The sequence below is a fragment of the Podarcis liolepis genome (assembly GCF_965112155.1).
Source record: "Podarcis liolepis genome assembly, chromosome: 4".
NCBI lineage: Eukaryota > Metazoa > Chordata > Lepidosauria > Squamata > Lacertidae > Podarcis > Podarcis liolepis.
Window position 1 is genome coordinate 51,246,981 of NC_139558.1, and position 19,984 is coordinate 51,266,964.

Genomic DNA, 19,984 nt, shown 5'->3' on the forward strand with positions numbered 1-19,984 from the left:
TGTTATGCTTCCACCCTATCAATGGTTTCCTTATTTGCAACTTCTTTCCCCTGTTCCATACAAGTGAATGGAGCAAGGGGAGGCGATTTTCACTCCTTTCATGTATTATGTTGGTTGTAGGAGCAATTGTTAAAATTCACTGTTTATTAAGGGAGGGTGGGATCCTGGACCCTCAGTCCTAAACTGGGGGTGGGGTGGGGCGGGGCAGGGTGGTTAAGTATGGGAAATATACAGAGATTTGGGCCAGCCCAGGAGACTTGAGCACCAACCCTGATAGGAGTGATAGCTTGGTCACACCCTAAGTTTCTTCTGTTTGCCCATAGATAAGATAGAAAACTGGGTAAGAGTTGCAGGGCTGTGTTTAAGCAATTCCTGCTGGGTTTTGCATAGCAACCCTTTCTGAAGCAGGAACACAGATTGCACAGAGAACAGCAGGTATTACTTAATGCTCTTTTAACTGTGACATTTCACATGGTGAGTGCAAAGTAGTATATTTTGAAGTGCTTGGGGGCTATGAAGCAGACTGGTATTGCAGTGAAGGAAGCAGAAGAATAGTCTGTCCAATTAAAAAGCAGCATTCCTTTATGGTAAAATAAAATAAAACCATATCGGAATCACATGTCTAGGACATTATTAACATTTGTCAGTCACCATCTGTGAATGAGAATACAAGTTCGATTAGTAAGAACTATTTGCCCATTTCCAGCTCCCATCCTATCCTAAATACTGACTTTAAAAAACTACCATAACATAGTAAGTATATGGCTAAAAGGGCACAGAATAGGCGTTAATTATTATATGTCTTATTTTTCTGCTGTGATTTGTGTGGATTTGGAAGTAAATTTCATAGCTAAATGCTTTTTTTCTTCCTGAGAAGCAATACTATTGATGTCTCAAATGGTGCCTGCTCATTTGTATTTGTAGAGAGAAGAATGGAAGAGAGGAGGTTAGATCATTACCACATAAACTCTTCAAACTGTTTGTTTGGGACAGAGAGGACAATCAACTTTCATCCTGCACAGTTTTTGCACTTCCTAACAGAAGAACTGCTACAACTATCTTTTGTACTCATCCCTTTAAAACGCACTATGTCACAATGAAGAATATTCATGTATTTTGATGCTGTCACCCGGTTTTCAGGTGTAAGCATGCCTGCCAAGAATCCTTCTCTCCTAACCCACCTATTCCTGGTGAACTGAGATGGAAAAGGAAGATTCCAGATCATTAGGCCACCGAAGTGAAAAGTATGGACAGCTTTACTGGGTTTGCTGCCTGCCCGAAAAAGAAGATACAACCAGGGCAGGAAGGAGCTGCCCATCTCTCACTTGATGGTAGAAATAGTGTACGATGTTGGTTGGGTGCATTGGCACTAAAATACTGATGGATTTTCTTTTGACATTTTTAAATAATAATAATAATAATAATAATCACAAACTGATGTGGAAATGTGAAGAACTGAATTTAAGAAAGAAAGAAGAGGAGAAACATAGAAAAAAAAAACTGGCTGTTTTACCCATCCTTTTTTGAGCAGGTAAAGAGTTCTGATTTTTGGCACCTAAGCAATAGCTGAATGCAACTAGAGTGGGGCCGTGTTTGCCACCAACAAGAACACAAACAAAATCACATTGTCAGCTAGTGCTTGCTCCTTAAATTTTGTTGCGTTTCCTGTCTCAAAAATCACAAATGCACTGCTATTTCCCTCCTACATATGTTTAAGAACGCCAGGCTCAAGTATTTCCTTTCCTCATACTGTTCAGCAGATTGGTTCACTGTAAAACTAGGTGGGCGGAAAGGAACAAGGAACGTGATTTACTTTGAAAAGCCCTCCCCGCTTTTCTTTGAATCCAGCCTAAGAAATTCTGTGAATCAATGCTCTTGATCTTTAACACAGTTATTCTGAGATTTCTAAATTACATATGGTGCCTTGTCGATGCAAAGGCACATTGTAAATAAGCAGATGTGTAATCATCTGATGGTGCTTGATTTATAGCCTTAGATGGCAAAATACTAGACTTAAGGAATGTTGTAAATGAATGAATGAATGAATAAATAAATAAATGCAAACATATCAGTCTGATGGAGCTTGATTTATAATCTTGGAGGTAAATTTTAAAAAAACAACTACAGGAGCTCTGTCATTTGTTTCTGGGCATTCCATTATGAATGAACATCTTCATTTTAACTGGGCATTCTGTGCAACCCAAAAATTATCGAATAAGTAGTGATCTAGGTTCACAGAGTATACCGAGGAGAGGAGCCACATTACACAGTTACCACAGAAAGTTTTAGGCAATAAGCAAGCAAGCAAGCAAGCAAGCAAGCAAGCAAGCAAGCAAGCAAAATAAATAAATAAATAAATAAATAAATAAATAAATAAATAAATAAATAAATAAATACATACATACCCATTCTGAAGCATCAAGGCAGGCTGTGATACGTTTAAGGCTGGAATATGAAAATTCATTCTAAAAATATAGCTTACAGATGGCACATTTTTTAATAGTGGGAGAATTGCACATTTATGGGAGAATCCTTACAGAAGCAGCACATGAGAGAAATGAGTGTGACATGCCCCAGAATGTATGCACTATTCCTTAACTTATGTATAGTTAGATTGTAAAGCGAATCTACACTGGTTGGTTGTAAATGTGTTATAGAAATGTGACACCAGAGGGCGCTGTAGAGCAGGGAGCTTTCGACAATGGAAAACTGCACTGAGAGTTATATAACATTAGTTAATAACATGTTTACGATCAATGTTGATCCAGCCCCAACGTATCGTCTCAGTATTTATAACAAATTATAAATAAACTAGCATATTGCTCTTTGTTAAGTGGTGTGCAAAATGGTGGAGTGATTTCCACACCTATATCCCAAGTGAATAATACCGGTGTCCTTCTTTATGATAACTTGCTTGTTGCAGGGAGACTAGACAGCATTGTCACAGAGGTACAATTTTCAATGTGGTTTAAGAATCCCTCTTCCCAGTTTTGTGGGAATTGTAGTTCTGTGAAGGAAATAGGGGTCTCCCAACAATTCTCGGCACCCTTAATGAACTACACTTCCCATCATTCTTTGGAGAAGCCATGGCTATTCAAAGTCATATGATGTTGCTTTAAATATATGATTGGGCCACTGTGTCTCAGGCTAACTTACCGTACAGGAGAGAACCATGTTACCTTGAGCTTCTTGGAGGAAATATACATGTAGATTAACAGCTTCAAAGCCTAAAACCACCATGTAAAGCACATATATTGCCACGTGATTGCATTATAGCCACAGGACGGTTAAGTCCAGTCAAAGGTGACTATGGGGTTGCGGCATTCCTCTCACTTTCGGGCCAAGGGAGCCAGCGTTTGTCCACAGACAGCTTTCCAAGTCATGCAGCCAGCATGACTAAACCACTTCTGGCGCAATGGAACACTGTGACAGCGGCCACAGGAAGCATTTAGAAAGGGAAGAAACCACTTAAGCTAGGCATAAATTTCACAAGCAGTAACACATTAAAGGCTTCTGGTACAAGCCGTTGGGCTTGTTAACTATTTCACACCCTAGAAAATCTCATGCAACAGTGGATGCAGAAAAGTAGATGAAAACATAGCACACAAATGCCTGCAAATTCTTGCCCTTACTCCTGGGACAACAAGTGAAGGAGAGTGTTTCTCATTGTTAGTGAGTTGCCGTACAGTTCATGAAAACTGCTGTTTAAAATAAAAGCAGGGCAAGCCAATGGGAAACGCATTAACGATAGTACTGGAAGGGGGAACCAGCAGCCATCCAAATATTGTTGAACTCCTGCTCTCCCCAGCCCCAGACAGCATGGCTATTAGTGAGCAATGGTGGGAGTTGCAGTCCATCAGGAAAAGAAGAGAAAGAAATTGGGAGGCTCCCTCTCTGTTTGACTGTGTTTCCCATTGATTAGTTGTACTTTGATCTGAGAAAGAAATTGCAAGAACTGTACAGTAATACATAAAACATAAGAAATGCAATTGCTCACTCTTTGTCCCAGAAGTATATGCAGGAGTCTTGAACACTTTAACAATCCACAGGGAACTAAAACTGATCTTATACATTCAATATTGTACAACTATGGTGAAGTTGGAGTGCACATCCCCACAAATGTTTAAAATAAGACTTTATAATGCTGGTCTGATCCTGCTCCCCCACCCCCTCCATCACACATTCAGGTACAGTTCTGGTACTAATAGCTTTTTTTTGCTAAACTAGGATGGTCAGTTCTGCTGGTAAATCTTTGCAGTGTTTCCCCCCCTAAGAAACAATGAGCAAACAGCACCTAACTACTTGTCTCTCTATTCTAGAATTAAATCTTAGAGATTTATTTCACTGTATGCAAGTCAACCCTAGAGTCGGACACAACTGGCCCGTACGGGCAGGGGTACCTTTACCTATGCAAGTCAAATATGCTGTTTAACTTTAGGGAAGGTTATAAAGGTAACGGTACCCCTGCTCGTACGGGCCAGTCTTGACAGACTCTAGGGTTGTGCGCTCATCTCACTCTAGAGGCCGGGAGCCAGCGCTGTCTGCAGACACTTCCGGGTCACATGGCCAGTGTGACATCGCTGCTCTGGCGAGCCTGCACCAGCGTAGCACACAGAACGCTGTTTACCTTCCCGCTTTTAAAGTGGTACCTATTCATCTATTAGCACTTTTAAGGGTGCTTTTGAACTGCTAGGTGGGCAGGAGCTGGGACCGAAAGACGGGAGCTCACCCCGCCACGGGGTTTTGAACCGCCGACCATACGATCGGCAAGTCCTAGGCACTGTGGATTTACCCACAGCGCCACCCGCGTCCCTAGGGAAGGTTATAGGCGGTAGCTATAGCCAGACCCACTGCGAGTACACAGCTTTGACTTTGGACTGAAAAAATGCAACCAGAATTTGAGTTTAAGAATTGGCAATATTACACATTGCAGTCCTGTGATGAGCATCTCTTGGCTTTATGGGGGGAAGGGGAGAAGTGTATGTAATTCTTCCTTAATGTAGTCTAGTAGTTACATTATGTTAATATTAGTAGTTACATTATGTTAATATTTTTTAGACTGCTTTTCTGTCCCAATGGCTTCAAAATGGCTTAAAAATTAAAAACAAATGGCTAAAAATGACAAATGCAAGTATCAGCATGACCACCTCTGACCAGAGAAATACAATAGAGAACCAAGGAATACACACACACACACACAGAGAGAGAGAGAGAGAGAGAGAGAGAGAGAGAGAGAGAGAGAGCGAGAGAGAGAGAGAGAGAGTGTCAGTGCCAAAGACCTGGTGAAATATTTCTCTCAGAACTACTCCTCTCTGCTATAGCATGTCTCCACATGTTGCCTAAAGCCTTTAGGGTCGGAACTCCCTAGTGTGTACCCTGTTTCAATTTCACTGGAAGTGGGTGGGGTTTTTTTGCGATATGTGATTTTTATTGCCATGTATGGTTTTATTTACACATATATACTGACCAAAGGGGCAGCTTAATTTCAATAGATGCCCCAAATTCACTGCTCTGCATCCAATTTCTAGGGCAGCCACCAGAACTACCACATTTCTTATGGAGAGCAACTTAGTCATCATCCCCACAGGTAGGGAAAAGGTGGGAGGAAAAAAGACGCACGCTGCTTCCAGATAGAGTCTGGCTACTTCCTTAGCTATGCAAAGACCTGCCATTCAGGGCCATCTATCTTAATCCTGCCAACCAAAGGGAATCTGTCAGGTGACACTTGTCTGAACTACCTGACCCAGTCTAGCAGCCTCTTTTCATACCACCAATGTTCACAGAGTTAGGGGGAAATCAAAATGGCAAAAGCAATTCATATGGCAGACATGGGTTTGTATAATACTGGGGATCTCTTTTCAACTGCATGTGTTCTACCTACCCTGGCTCATCAATGAATGGTGTATAAACAGGGTGTATGTCTGATCCCAGTAAACAGGGTGTATATCTAATCCCAAAGCTTACTCCCATGACACACTGGATTTAAAGAGTAAATGCTGGAGCATTGGGTGGAACCTGCCTATGTGTAAACAGCCTTTAGCAAAGTTTAATATCTGAACCAGTTTTCTTTTCTTTTAGAACAGCTATCAGGGAAAACCCGTCACAGTGAATGCTGGTAAATGTGTTAATGGTCTAATTTTAATCAAAAAGAGATATCAGGAACAGGATTCCAAAAAGCACCACCTTAGGCAAATATTCTATGAAACCAAGCCAACAAACACAGCCAATATATAAAACAAAACTCTCTCTGGTGTGGTTCTCATTTACAGATTCTCCATCTTCCTTTCCTTGAGGCCGATCACAGACGCTGCAATGGGAAACAAAATGATCTGGGTTCTGGCCATTTTGACCATTGTAGGGCTCAGCAATGCCTTGCTGCGTAAGTGCACGCATTTTCATTATTTATTTTATCATTTCTATAATATGAAAAATCATGTGGCATACAACGAAGCTACACTAGCGGTGCAAGCCTCTGCAGTTCTGCTTGTAGCATTGCAGCCAAAATATCAGTTCTAAAAGGCGGGTGAACTTTCTATTATATATTGCTAGATCTGGCTGTCTTGATGGGGCAGTATTGGAGAGCTATCTAGGAATGCATTTCTGTGCAATTCTAATAAAGAAGGCTTCATTCCTGTTTATGTTCTAAGCCCCAAACCCTGTATTTTGAAACCAAGAAAACCTGAAGTAGGAGTGTTTAATATTATGAAGTTGGTTTTATTTTATTATATGAATATAAAAAATAGCTCACCCACATTTACTCTCTGGTTATTTCTAAAGGGGGAAAGAGGTGGGGGGAGATTTGTCATAGAGGCATTTAGGATGTTGGTAAGTTTGCTCAGACAGGCGGAAATCAGGGACATGCAAAAGAACTGGAATTGGTGCCAAGACAATTCATGAGGCAGTGGATGGATGCTGTGTCTTCTAACCATAGACAGTATCTTCTGGCTTCTAAATGTCCATATATTCTAAAGCTCCTTTAACAGATACACAGCCCACAGTAACCAAATTAGCTCATTAAAAATAGAATTAAAAAGAATGAAAGCTGGGAATTTGTGGCAGCTACTGAATCTTTTGTTATATGGCATATTATGGCATTTTTTCCAGGTTTACAAACAAATATACCCATGTCCAATGTTGGATATGTAATATCTCAAATAAAACCATGTGGTAAGCTGAATATGTGTCTGAAAATAATAATTTTGGTTTATCTATATATCAGGCTTTTGAACTGGTTTTGACCTTATTAGTGCGCTCATAATAATCTAGCAACAAGGTTCTGATCATTAAACTTACGTTGCTGCCATAACAGGCCATTGTGTTATTCTCATGAATGAAGAGAAGTTTTCTTCTTTTCTAGAGCAATGCTAGGGCAGGTGCTTCTTTAAGAAGTTGTGCTTTCATTCTCCATTCTGAGGTGGGGGCTGTGTGTGTGGCAAACAGGGAACTCTCCCTTCTTCTGGTTTAATATGCTGGCTGTTTGCCATAATAAACGTTGACTGACATTAAAGCAATGAATGATGAAAATACCAGGGTTACTTTTGCACTAAAACTATCAGCTTTAATGTGACTAGAATTGTAATTAGTGTGATGATTACAAGAAGATCAAATAGATGTAATTGTTTTATTTAAAAAGCGAAGGAGTACATGAATTTATGAGGGTGCTTGGTGCCTATATAAAGAGCATTCGTGATCATCTTCCTCACAGAAAACAACTTGCTGATATCAAACTTTGCTTTAAATAGCTTCAGGACAATGCAATGTTCCAGCAAGATCAAGAGAAAATTGTGGCTACCCAGGCATTGGTGAAATTGAATGCAGTGCAAGGCAATGTTGCTTTGATTCAAACGTGATTGATGCCCCCTGGTGCTTCAAACCCATTTCAATAGAAGGTTAGTATTCACAACTCTAATTCGTTTTTGGATTCCAGTGTCAAATACATTTAATGTGTGTGATTTTTGGTACATAAAAGTACAATATAAATGTCTTGTTATAAGAGCTTAAATTATTCTAAACGTTTTCATTAACGTAACCTTGGCACAAGGCAGGACTGAATCCCAAAATCAGTTGTGCTAGTCTCCTTCTGAAATTACAAGTATTGGTGTTGTGCAGTGGCCTTGTGATGCCAAATACGTTTCTAATTTTTCTAATTTGTTATTTTCTAATTTGTACGGTGGTTCTCTAATAAAGCAGAAATCGCACCTGAGGGCTTGATCCACTAACAGATGCATAGAATCTAGGGTTGCCAAGTCACAACCTGGGGAAGAGAGCTGCATCTGAAAAGCTCAGCTCTGTAAACTGATGCAGCCTCAGAGATGCATATGTCACATTCCCCATCTCTCCAGCCACTCTCTCACACACATGTGCTAAACCAGCCCTTTCCCAAACAGGTGCCCTTCAGATATGTTCATCAACATCCCAGCCAGCACAGCAATGCTGACTGGGGCTGCTGAGGATTGTGGTCCAAAACATCTGGATAGCACTGCTCTGGGGAAAGGCTGCACTAGATCAGGCTGAAAGGGAAGGATGGAGAAAACAGGTAGCTGGGGATTTGTGTAATTGGGGCAGAGATGGACAGGGCACAGGGTTGGGCTAGGCTAGCCAGATGCAGAGGCCCCCAAACCTTTCAAACTAGAGTAGAAGAAGGAATTTCAGGAGGTGAAGTTGGTACGACAGCTGCTCAAGGTGTGGGAGCTCTGTCTTCTTTTGTAACTGGCCATCCCGTCCCCAATAAAGGTATCTGAGTAATATGTAAATCAAATGAATAACATGACATCAATCATGTTGCAAAATTCCCCACACACTTAAAAGCAGGAGACTGGGAGGTGGACATTGCAATGGCATCACACATCACAATGCAGATTTTGTATTAGCAGATATTAGTACAGGGAAGAGGTTAAAAAAGATGAATGGACTGCTCTATTGAATGGCAGCTAAGTGAGCTGTTCTCATCACTACAAATTATATTTATTTTATGTTGATCATTTGGGAAATGTTTGGAACGTGCATCAATATGTTTAAATGAGAATTTTTTTAAAATGCTTGAGGTGAGAAATGCTCTGATGAAGTGGATTGTGTGGCTGATGCTATTCTTTCACTTTCTCCATCCAGAGTGTGTGTTATAAGGAACGGATTCAGTGAGAGTAGGAACCACTTCTCTACACGAAGAAGCTGTGCACAAGGCACTTCATCATCACGGACCCGTTTCTTGACAATGTTGGCAACTGAGATCCTGCAGAATTCTGAGACTAATTGAACCACTTAAACCATGCTGTAGATTACTTCTTCTGATTCTTCCCCCCTACTGTTCAGCCCTTTGCTCCTTCCTGAAGCAATAAATCAAAGCAAAAGTGTGTTGCGTCCTTAATTTCTGCTTTCCTTCTCTTTCTTTCAAATTCAGAGATTTAGTAAGATGCACCCACCCTCATCTCTATACATGCCTGCCAAGTACTTCTCTATATTGAAGAAATAAGCCTTTCCAATGCACAGTTGTGGAGAATTTAGATCAAATGTGCTAGAAGAGCTGTTTTTCTAGGGTAGGGAAATCATTTCCGGCTGTGGCCCTTGCTCTGTTCTGCCAGAGGATAGGCTGCTGTTTGATAGCACTGGCTCAGAAAACTGGCTACTCAGTGTTTACCAAAATAATCAGGTGCACAGCATGAACAACTTTGGGTGCGAGTCTGGAGGGCAGAATGCCATCATAATATACCACATGGGGAAACAGAGAAACTACCAAAGCTTTCTCAGAAAAAGAAAACAAATCAGTAAATTACTCTTTAACCATGAAGGCTATCCCAGAGATGGGAGGGAAGGAGGGGAGGGGTGTGTGAAGTGATGTTGTTAAGGACACGAGACGACGATTGCCTCAACTTTCAAAAAGAATGCAGTCAAAATGGGGCAGTGGGCCAGAGAAAAAGAAAGGCACAGCAATTACTTTGACGTTTTCCCTGAGTTTACGATCATTCCATGTGACAATGGCTGGAGAGTGAGGTTTATTCCAGGGAGTCTTGGCTGTATAAGGGATGAACTGTATCTCTGTTGTGCATTCATCCCCATCTTTGCACATTTTATTGAGCTCAGCCACCATTTATAGCACAGATGGGCAATTTGTGGCTTTCCCCAATGTTGCTGGACTCTAATTCCCAACAATCAGGGATTATGTGAGTTGTAGACCATCAATATATGAAAGACCACAGATTTCTCATCTCTGGTTTGTAGGCTATACTAGTGTAAGGGAGCATTAGCCCAAAGGTAATGCTATATGTTGTTTTGTTGCATCTGGTCTGGTATCTCCATACAAAATTATCACCTACAGAAAAATGCATCCTAATCTTGTGATGGAAGTGTAGAGTGGCTTGTGCTGCCATACCATAATAGACCATGCAGAAGCAGCAGGACAAGTCAATCTTGCTGCAATGGATGTCAGCTGCAGTTCCATTTTCAAAGGTTCCCAACAGAAACAATGAGGGCTGGATTTAGATGAAGAGAGGCAATAACTGAACTTTGTAAACCTTATGTGGAATAAGCATTATTTTTTTTAGGAAAATGAATTTGTAACGTTATTCTTAAAAAACTCCAAAGGGCCTGAGTTGCTCTGCCCATGCCAGAAGTCTTGGGTTTGCAATTTTGGGAGCGGAGAGACTGTGGAGCGGGCAAACCCCCTAGATTTAGAGGCCAAGTTGTCCTGCCCTTGCATGAAGTCTTCAGTTTGCAATTTTGGGAGAGGAGAGACTGCCCACTGTGGAGCGGGCTGGCTGGCGAGCCCCCCTAGATATAGAGGCCCTAGGCTTCAGCCTACTTAACCTATACATGAATGTGGCACTGAAAACAATTAAGTTGCCTGTAACACTGCATGAAGTATCTTCTGGGAAGCAGTGAATTTGATATGTGCCTTGCCTTATGTTCTCTGCCCAAATGATTATCTGCCTGGCAACAACTGTTTATTGCCTCCCAAACAGAGCCCTTCCTCCTGGGCGGACTCTGGATGCCAGTACAGCTCCAGAGGTCATGACATATCTGGGTACTGACTGTTCCTCTGGATCGGATTCCTCATAGGATCTGGTCGTAGGACAGTAAACTAGCTGAACAGCAGATAAATATTTGGGAAGCTTGGCCTTTTGCCCAAAGCTATCACATATAAAAAAGCCCTTTGTCCTTTGTCCTTTTAAAAAATGAAGCTTGTATGCTCAGTTCAGACATGGTGTGACATCACGGCTATTAGATGCTGATCTGCAAACTAAAAGCCATTATTCAAAGAATAATCCTTGGGACTGAAGAAGACAGGAAATTTTCTGTTATCTAACATCTAGGTCTAGCAGCACCAGAATCAAGCCACTTATGTCTAGCTTCTCACCATTTCAAGTAAGCCAAAATTTCTACGTATTTCTTTTACTTTGTACATTACTTTATGTAAATGTCAGGGAACTGCCATCGGCTCAGGGGGGAGAGGGGAAAAACCGGATGGATTACAGAGAGCCCCCAAAGATTGTGGGAAGCAGCTCCTCTTCAGCGGAGGAGAGTAACCACGCCTCCAGTGGAGAGGAGCTTCAGGGCTCGGTGGAGGAGAGGCGGTGCCAGGACACCTTGCCTGGGCAAAGCGGGGAGGAGAGAGGTCCTCCGTTACCCATGCCCTCCTTACGCAGTAAGCTTTCTCGCCGAGAGGGGAGGAGCAGACTGGGCGTCAAGAAACTGCTTTGCTGGGGAAGGTTTAAGGACCGCCCACTCACGGATTCTGCCAGTGAATGAGCCAGCCACGGGAGAGTGGCGCTCTGGACAGATAAAGTTAATTTTGGCATCAAAAGCAAGGCTTCACAGCCGAGCAGGGAGGCATTTGCCTGCTTGCTCTTAAGCAACTCCTTGGAACCCTAACAGTAAATCATTGCCATATTTTTTCAAAGGATGCTTAAAATGTATGCCTCAAAAAACTTTTTATACTATTTTGGAAATAATATCTTTAGGTTAATTTTTTTTGACTCTCAAGAGCAAGATCTGGAGTGTTATCATTGTTCATAGTCCCATTCCACAGATCTGTGCACTTAGATGTGAGGCATGTACACATATATTCACCAAATAGATGGCAACACTACAGCAAACTCATCCTCCAAGTGGTGATCCATAGGTAGCCAATATGACATTATTCCACACACAAGGAGGAGGCATCAGCAGAAGTACAAAAAAGCAAGAAAGTACAAAAAGTCTTGGACCAATGTGGACTCAACATGTTCAGTGGCCACAGAATGCAAAGTGTCTGTTGGCAGGGACATAGAAGATGGGGGGATGGAAGGGAAAAGGCCATGACTGGCTTTTTGAAGCACTTTATACAGCAACTTTTTTTCTTCTCAACTTCCACATGTGATTCTATGATTCAAAGGGATGTCACAGGGACCCAATCCAGCATGAATTACTCAGAATACTCTGGATCAAGAAATTTTTCTTTTATCATGTTGGCTGTGTTTAAAAAAACACTGCACTATATTGTTGTAGTCAATACTGTTCTAATTTCTGGCAGAAACATTTGTGGCAAGTGTTAAACAATTATTGACTGCAACTATATAACTCAGCAGTCTTATAATTTTATATGGTTTACTTAAAGCATGAGGAGCTTATCCCCTAAAATAGATATTTTAGAAGATTGTTGTCCAATCAGTGCCGGATTTATGTATATACTAAACAAGCTATAGCTTTGGGCCCCACTCTCTTGGGGGCCCCAAAAAAAACTAAAGAAAAAAACCCTGGATGTACATTTCCAAAATATAAGATAAAAAACAAATAAAATAAAACCTACATACAGCAACAGTGTTGTGTGTTGTGTAGGCTCCTGTGATGTAAGTAATGGGCCCGGCCTGCTAGCCTGCTCCCTAAAATATCACTGGTTTGCTCATTTCTATATCAATTGCTTTTATAAAATACATATTTTGTTATGTGCAAATGGCTTTAGATACCTATTAGGTCCATAAATTACCATCTAGCATATATTCAACACAAAAAACAGTGACAATTTGTTGTTGACAAAGGACAGATGGACATATAAAGGGCCCCATTACCTTCAGTAGCTTAGAGTCTCATCAAATCTAAATCTGTCCCTGATCCTAGAGTAACAGAAAAGAGAAGAAAAAGGATTAGCATTAGCATTTAGACTAAGTGCACCATAGTATGAGGCCTGGCCAGCAATGGATGCTGTGTGGCTTGTAATCTTTTTGTACAACCTGGACTGGAATTGCTCTAAGCTCTGGTGAAGTGGAACACGCAGAGCACGGACTTGATTCCCTTTATGTCACAGTGGGAGGAATTCAATGTAGCACTGAGCAGATCAGTCCAACAACACAATCATTTGCCTTCTCCTGCCTGCTGTTCCAAGGTTTCTCTTGACCCCCCAGAGCCAATTCGTGATGTGTGGAGGACGCCCATGGAGTGGAGAGAGGAGGAAAACCTTAAGGCACTGGCAGAAATCCCTATGCAAGCTTCCATTGGTGTGACTCATTGATCGAATCCTGCCCGATCCTTACTATCTTTTGGTGCCGGGGCTACTTGCTTCTTGTTTTTCTTGCCACTTTGGTAAAGGAGAAGCAATGATTCCATGTATCATGTGGCTGACTGGTAATGAAGGGATGTAATCAAATGCCAGTTCTTCTCCGAGTAAACCCATTAAAATTAATGGACCTAAGTTAGTCATGCTCACTAATTTCAACAGGTCTATTCAGAGTAGGATTAGCACTGAATACAACCCAAAGAGTTTTTATTTCAGGCCGTTGTTAGTGTTGAATCATCACATTAAATGCAAACAGAGATTCCTCATTGGCTAGACAGGTGCACTCTGTGTATGCTCATACCATTTATTTCTGAGGCTCATAATTCTAAATCACATCTGCCCCTGCTTTGTTTGAGCTCTGTAGGCTGTGTCATGCTTTGATCGGGTAGAATATGACCTAATCCACACTTTTCAAGAAACTAATCCTGTTTTGTTTTATAAATAAAAATAAAAGATAAATTAAATTGCAATTCTTCCTGCATTTTGTCACAGTGAGGACTTCATATCATCAGAGTCTCCCACTGCACTTTACAAGCCTGTTGTTGGTTTGAGTACCACATTCCCAAATGTAGAGACGATTAATATTTTTAAACCTTACCCATATCAAGTGTGACTGGTGAAAGATTGTTCAACACCCTTAAAAGAGTCCATTACTAACGTTCGACTATAACTCAAGATCACTGAATGAGCTCAACCATTTTAGCGATCGAAAGGTCTGCATTACAAAATGTAGGTTATGACAGATTAATTGACAATTATTATGCATTTAGCTCCATCATAACTTTGGACATAGACTTGTTTATTTAGGTGAACAAACAGGATCCTCCCAAAAGGACTGAGCACAGGACCCTGTGGACCGTGAATCTGCCATTGAACAGCATTTTTTCACCGATAAATTTTGGGAAGAAATGAACCAGCTTAAGTATTTGTATTATTTTAATTTGGGGATATAAATGTAATGTAAACATATGTTATTTCAGATCAGTTTTCTTGGAAAGTATTAAAGTGAACAAGGTGGATATAGCAATGGAATGCAAGCAATGGTTATTATTGGTTGCTGCCCTGTGCTTAGGATCTGTCTGTTCCCAAAATAGAAGACATCCACCATGTAAGTATATATTGCATATAATATTTGTTTCTTAATAAACAAAAGAACAAACAATAATAAACAATGATGAACAGCAAATCTATTCAGAAACAACAGGCAAACACAGTCATCTATAAATTGTTACTAAAAATAATCCCCATAGAAGAAATTATTATTTTCTCTATGTGAGGTCAACTGAGGATAACCTTGAGTGCCGCTGTTGTAGCCCATAAATTGCTTTAGGCATTCTTATTATAGCTTCATAAACCCATGCTACAGTGCCATGTCCTATAGGCACCCACCCAACCACTGTCGCCATCACTGTTGACAAAGAGAACAGAAAGACAACCCACACTTGCTGACCAAACATTGGTTTGTATAAAATGATAATGTTGGCACCGAAGACAAGGAGACTGTACAAGCCCCTGTGAGGCAGGTATCTGATGGATGTGCAGCAGACTTCTTGCTTGTTGTAATGTTAAGCTCCTGTTACTTATAGGCTGCGTTTGCTTATCCCAAACTCTCACATTAAAGCTCATCCATTTACAGCCAGATGGACTCTTCACAATAGGAGATAGGAGCCTTGTGAATTGGTTGAGATATTTTGAATCCATGAAGAAATGCAAAGTATTAAGGGACCACGTGATTTATTTTCTGTAAACCCAGCTCACAACGTGACACACCAACTGTCCAACCCACATTTGGTTACTTTACAATGGAGTGGTGAATATGGTTGCTCCAAATATAGCAATTCCTTCCAAACAGATGCATGCCAATGTCTGATGGATGCCCAGGCTAGAAAGAGGTGTGATTCCACTTCTGCAGGCATCACTGCAGAGCAATGCACAGAAAAGGACTGCTGCTTTGATGCAACTGTGCCTGATGTCCCATGGTGCTTCAAACCTTCTGGAGAAAGAGGTAAATGATACACAAAAGGTTTGGGGGAGGAATGGGAAGAAGCTAGGGACAGGGTAGAAATTAGATTCATTTCACATGACCTAATCCACACTTTCTGAAATGATATGAGAACCAAAACGTAGCTGTCCAAATTTTGCAAACAATTCCTCCAGTTGTTCACTCTGGATTCATGAATTTAGTGAAGGGCAGGCAAGAAATGGAATAGCTAAATAACTAAAGATGTGCTCATCATGCTTCCTGGGGGAGGCATTTCAGAGCCTGGTTGCCAACACAGAGCAGCTGGTCTCCTGTGCCATTTTACAGCACACTTCAAATAAAGAATGCACTTGGAGCAGGGCTTTGCATCTTAACACATGGGGCAGGCTGCAGTGGGAAGAGGCAGTCCTTCGGCTGTTTGGGCTCTGTGCCAGGGGGTGGGGTCTAAGCTCCAGGACCTTGATTTAGGTCCTTGGATTTTGGTTTTGATGAGCTTCATTTAAGCCAACAAGGAGTTATTTCTCAACCTAGGCTGAAAGCAACATTACAAGCTGCCTAAAACCTGGCATATGGTTTCCAATAGCTTCACTCCGATATGCAAAGAGAATGACTGAACCGCAAGCAAGAGTGGACTGTGGCTATCAAGGGATCACGCGCAAGAGGTGCAAAAGGATTGGGTGCTGTTTTGACCGAAAGGCTTCTGACACATCAATGTGCTTCTATCCTCCAGTGAATGAGGGTAATGACTTTGTGTTAATGTTCTCCAAATTCAAGAGGGGAAATATAAGCCCATTCACAATCATGTTCCTTTAGGTTCTTATGTAACCTGATGTCATGTAAACAATCAATAGTTTTGTTACAAATTTATTATTATTATTATTATTATTATTATTATTATTATTATTATTATTATTATTATACCCTGCCCATCTGGCTGGGTTTCCCCAGTCACTCTGGGTGGCTTACAGCACATGTAAAACATAGTAAAATATCAAACATAAAAAAACCCTTCCTGATACAGGGCTGTCTTCAGATGTCTTCTAAAAGTTATGTAGTTCTTTATTTCCTTGACATATGAAGGGAGGGCGTTCCACAGGGAGGACACCACTACTATAAAGGCCTTCTGCCTGGTTCCCTGTAATTTCACTTCTCACAGTGAGGGAACCACCAGAAGACCCTTGATGGAGGACCTCAGTGTCTGGGCTGAATAATGGGGATGGAGAGGCTCCTTCAGGTATACTGGGCCAAGGCCGTTTTGGGTTTTAAAGATCAGCACCAACATTTTGAATTGTGCTTGGAAACGTACTGGAAGCCAGTGAAGATCCTTTAGGACCAGTGTTATATGGTCCTGGTGGCCACTCACAGTCACCAGTCTAGCTGTCACATTCTGGATTAGTTGTAGTTTCCAAGTCACCTTCAAAAGTAGTCACATGTATCCAAGCAAGAGATAACCAGGGCATGCACCTATTGAGGACTGGTTAATGGAAAAGGAGAGTTCCTGTTCCACAGCCTGTTTCTTCCCCAAAGAGCACAAGGCAGGCAACAGTAAGCCTCACTGGCTGAGGATAGCTCCGTCAGTAGAGCATGAGACTCTTAATCTCAGGATCATCAGTTCAAGCCCCATGTTGGGGAAAGGATTCCTGCATTGCAAGGGTTTGGACTAGATGACCTTTGTGGTCTTTTCCAACTCTACAGTTTTATGATCTCTGTTCCGAACACTGGTGGACAGAAGTGATTTCTGCCTCCTCCAAATTCCAGCCCAATGTAGAAGAGGACTCCTATCCACATGATAGTGAGAAAATAGGATTGGGCACAACCCTTTGACCAGTTGTTAATTGTTTCTGCCTAAGTCATGGTCCATAACAAGTCTTTTAATGGTTTGTGTATTCTATGGTTAAAATAACCAAACAGATAAATACATGAAAGGCACATCTATAGAAGTAACAGAAGCCTGGTACCGTAGTAACATGATTCATTTTTCTAAACAGTTTCCCAGCATTGTGTAATGGACATGAGCGCAAGGGAAGACTGTGGATACCCAGGCATCACTGCCGAGGAATGCCAGGGAAGAGGATGCTGTTTCAATTCATATGTTGTTAGTACTCGGTGGTGTTTTTACCCAACATCCGTAACAGGTAACAGAGCAGCAACTTGCTTGTGACAACAGATGTGTCTGAAATAGAGAGGGATGAAGTATGCCTACAGAGAGCAGTGTAGGGATAGCATCTTGATCCATGTCCCTAGAGATTCTGTCCTGGAATGAGAATACCAAAATATTGGACGGACTATAATATTGCATTTACTTATTGTTGAGATTTTTATTGCAAAATCCATATTTCCCAGAAATAAAAGTAATGGAATTATGAGGATTTTGCCCTCTGTATTTTGAATATTCTGGTTGTATTTGGCAAGTCAGTGTTAGCACAGGCATTGTCTGGTTGCTACTGGAACTGTTTCCAAGGACACTGGGCTGCAACTACAGTCTTGTGCCATTTTAAATTTTTTTAGTTGCCCATTTTTCTCCCCACCACTTCAATCCTGTGTGTATAGGATATGACAGCATGTCTCCAGCCCCAGTGTCAGCTGACTCCAGCTTCAATTATTTTATTTGTAAAAAAAATTAAAAATCTTTTTGGACAAGCACTGTGAAGAGATGTGCTGGTCAGGTGCCATCTTCATTCTCCTTAATGTGTCTGGGTCCCACCCCATCGTAGACACAGTGAGGTGAGTCCCAGAGGCATTGGGAATGATTAAGATGGCAGCAGCTGCCACTCTCTCATCTAGTACTTGTCTTAACAACTCTGGTCTGAGGAGGAGCCAGAAAGGTAGAGCTGCCCTGCTTTCAGCATCATGGCCCACCGCTATTGCCAACCACCCACACCCACTGTCATCGGTTTCCTGGTAAGCTTGGGAGAGTATCAGAGTGATGCTAAGAGGAGCTAACTGAAGGGCACCCGGACAAAGCTCTGTCCCCCCTCCAAAAAAAAATCCTAGTGCTGGCCCTGATAGCACATCTTGTAAAAACAACAACTTATGATTGTAGAAATAAATTGAAGTAAATTAAAGATCCAATAGGTTTGCAGAGTATTTTATATCAAAAGCCTTTCCCATTTATTTTTCATTTGAATGTATCTTCTTCCTTTACTTCAAAACATATCAGGATCTTATGCATTCTAGAACTCAGACATATCCAATAATACTGGGAGGAAATAGGCAGAAGAACAAATTTACATTGCAGGGTGCAGAAGCTTTCCTGGCTACTAAAGTAGATCAGCATCTACTTTAATAGTCAGGAAAGCTTCTCTCCTCCATGTATAGAGGGATCCTTCCTTCCTTCCTTCCTTCCTTCCTTCCTTCCTTCCTTCCTTCCTTCCTTCCTTCCTTCCTTCCCTTTGGAGTCTTCAGCCTTTCACAGTATAAAGTAAATTCCCCCTGCAGTGTAAAGCTGTATGGTCCAGAACCTCATCAGCTTGTGTGAGAGTACTATAATATAATATAGACAAAAACTGATTCACATTCATAGAGGAATTATGGGGCAGCTTTACTTTTTTAAAAAAACAAAACAAAAACAAAAAACCCTGAGTCAAAAGTTCTTCTTTCTCATTCTGTTTCATTTTAAGGACCTCCCAAGATGTGTGGAATGGCACCAAACAAAAGGGTGGGTTGTGGATTCCCTGGCATCTCTGCCGATGAATGCTTGAAGAAAGGATGCTGCTTTGAACATTACCAGTATGCCCAAAATGTTCCCTGGTGCTTTGAACCTTTGGCGAGGCAAGGGAATTTTTCACTATGAAGAACTGGAAGTTGTTTGGGGTGGCTGAAGAGGATGCTCTGCAGAATAAGGGACCACAGCATTTCCCTTGCACTACATTTTTGTCTCACCTTTTCCATTCCCATACGTATAAATAGCAAGAAGGAGTCCTCATATGCTATGCTAAAATATATTAAACTATCAAAATATCCAGTGTTCATCTTTGTTGGGTTGTCTGACACTAGTTCTAATTTCTCCAGTAGGAAGAATGTGAGCATATGTACTAGAAATAATAATAAATAACAGATCGGTGGGAGGCTCGAGAGACTAAGATTAGCCCAGCATCAGCCAGTTCATGCAACTAAATTAATACATTTGGAATGAGGATCAAATAGACATATATGGAGTTTGTTGTGCAATCGCTTCCCCAGACACCCTGTTTCCACAACTGCTGAAAAATAGATGAAACGATGGAATTGTCAAAAATATAAGCTGGGGGTGGTGGTGGAGTGGTGGAAGGATACAAATATGCAAATATCTGCGGGCTGAGTCCTCAACAACCTATGGTGGGCTACAAAGGTTAGGCATCATCTTCCAGCAAACTCTCATGGGGTTATATGACCAGGAGCCAATTTTTAGTCAGATAGCAGATCCCACACCCATCTCCCAGTGTTGCTAATAGCCAAGGATAAGGTGGTTCAGAGGCACAAAAGTATTCTTAGAGAAA

At 41.3% G+C, this 19,984-nt stretch overlaps 3 protein-coding genes across 3 annotated transcripts in view; all 3 read left to right on the forward strand.

Annotated features, from left to right (window-relative positions):
• TMPRSS3 (transmembrane serine protease 3) overlaps window positions 1-2,012 on the forward strand; it is a 39,016-nt gene extending 37,004 nt beyond the window's left edge. Inside the window, exon 15 of the mRNA XM_083500522.1 lies at window positions 925-2,012. Coding sequence (XP_083356648.1) covers window positions 925-951 — 27 coding nt within the window. The 3' untranslated portion in view covers window positions 952-2,012. The remainder of the gene's footprint in view (window positions 1-924) is intronic.
• A 4,224-nt stretch (window positions 2,013-6,236) lies between these two features.
• LOC310705770 (trefoil factor 3-like) lies at window positions 6,237-7,894 on the forward strand (the record flags this gene model as incomplete). The annotated part of the gene is made up of 2 exons (XM_083500593.1): window positions 6,237-6,379; window positions 7,743-7,894. The coding sequence occupies exons 1-2, from the start codon at window positions 6,313-6,315 to the stop codon at window positions 7,892-7,894; spliced, it is 219 nt and encodes a 72-aa protein (XP_083356719.1). The 5' UTR covers window positions 6,237-6,312.
• A 3,262-nt stretch (window positions 7,895-11,156) lies between these two features.
• On the forward strand, window positions 11,157-19,470 carry LOC310705516 (uncharacterized protein). Its single transcript, XM_083500118.1, has 6 exons — window positions 11,157-11,358; window positions 14,506-14,633; window positions 15,378-15,530; window positions 16,090-16,245; window positions 17,495-17,641; window positions 19,127-19,470. The coding sequence occupies exons 2-6, from the start codon at window positions 14,552-14,554 to the stop codon at window positions 19,297-19,299; spliced, it is 711 nt and encodes a 236-aa protein (XP_083356244.1). The 5' UTR covers window positions 11,157-11,358; window positions 14,506-14,551; the 3' UTR covers window positions 19,300-19,470.
• The last annotated feature ends 514 nt before the right edge of the window (window positions 19,471-19,984 follow it).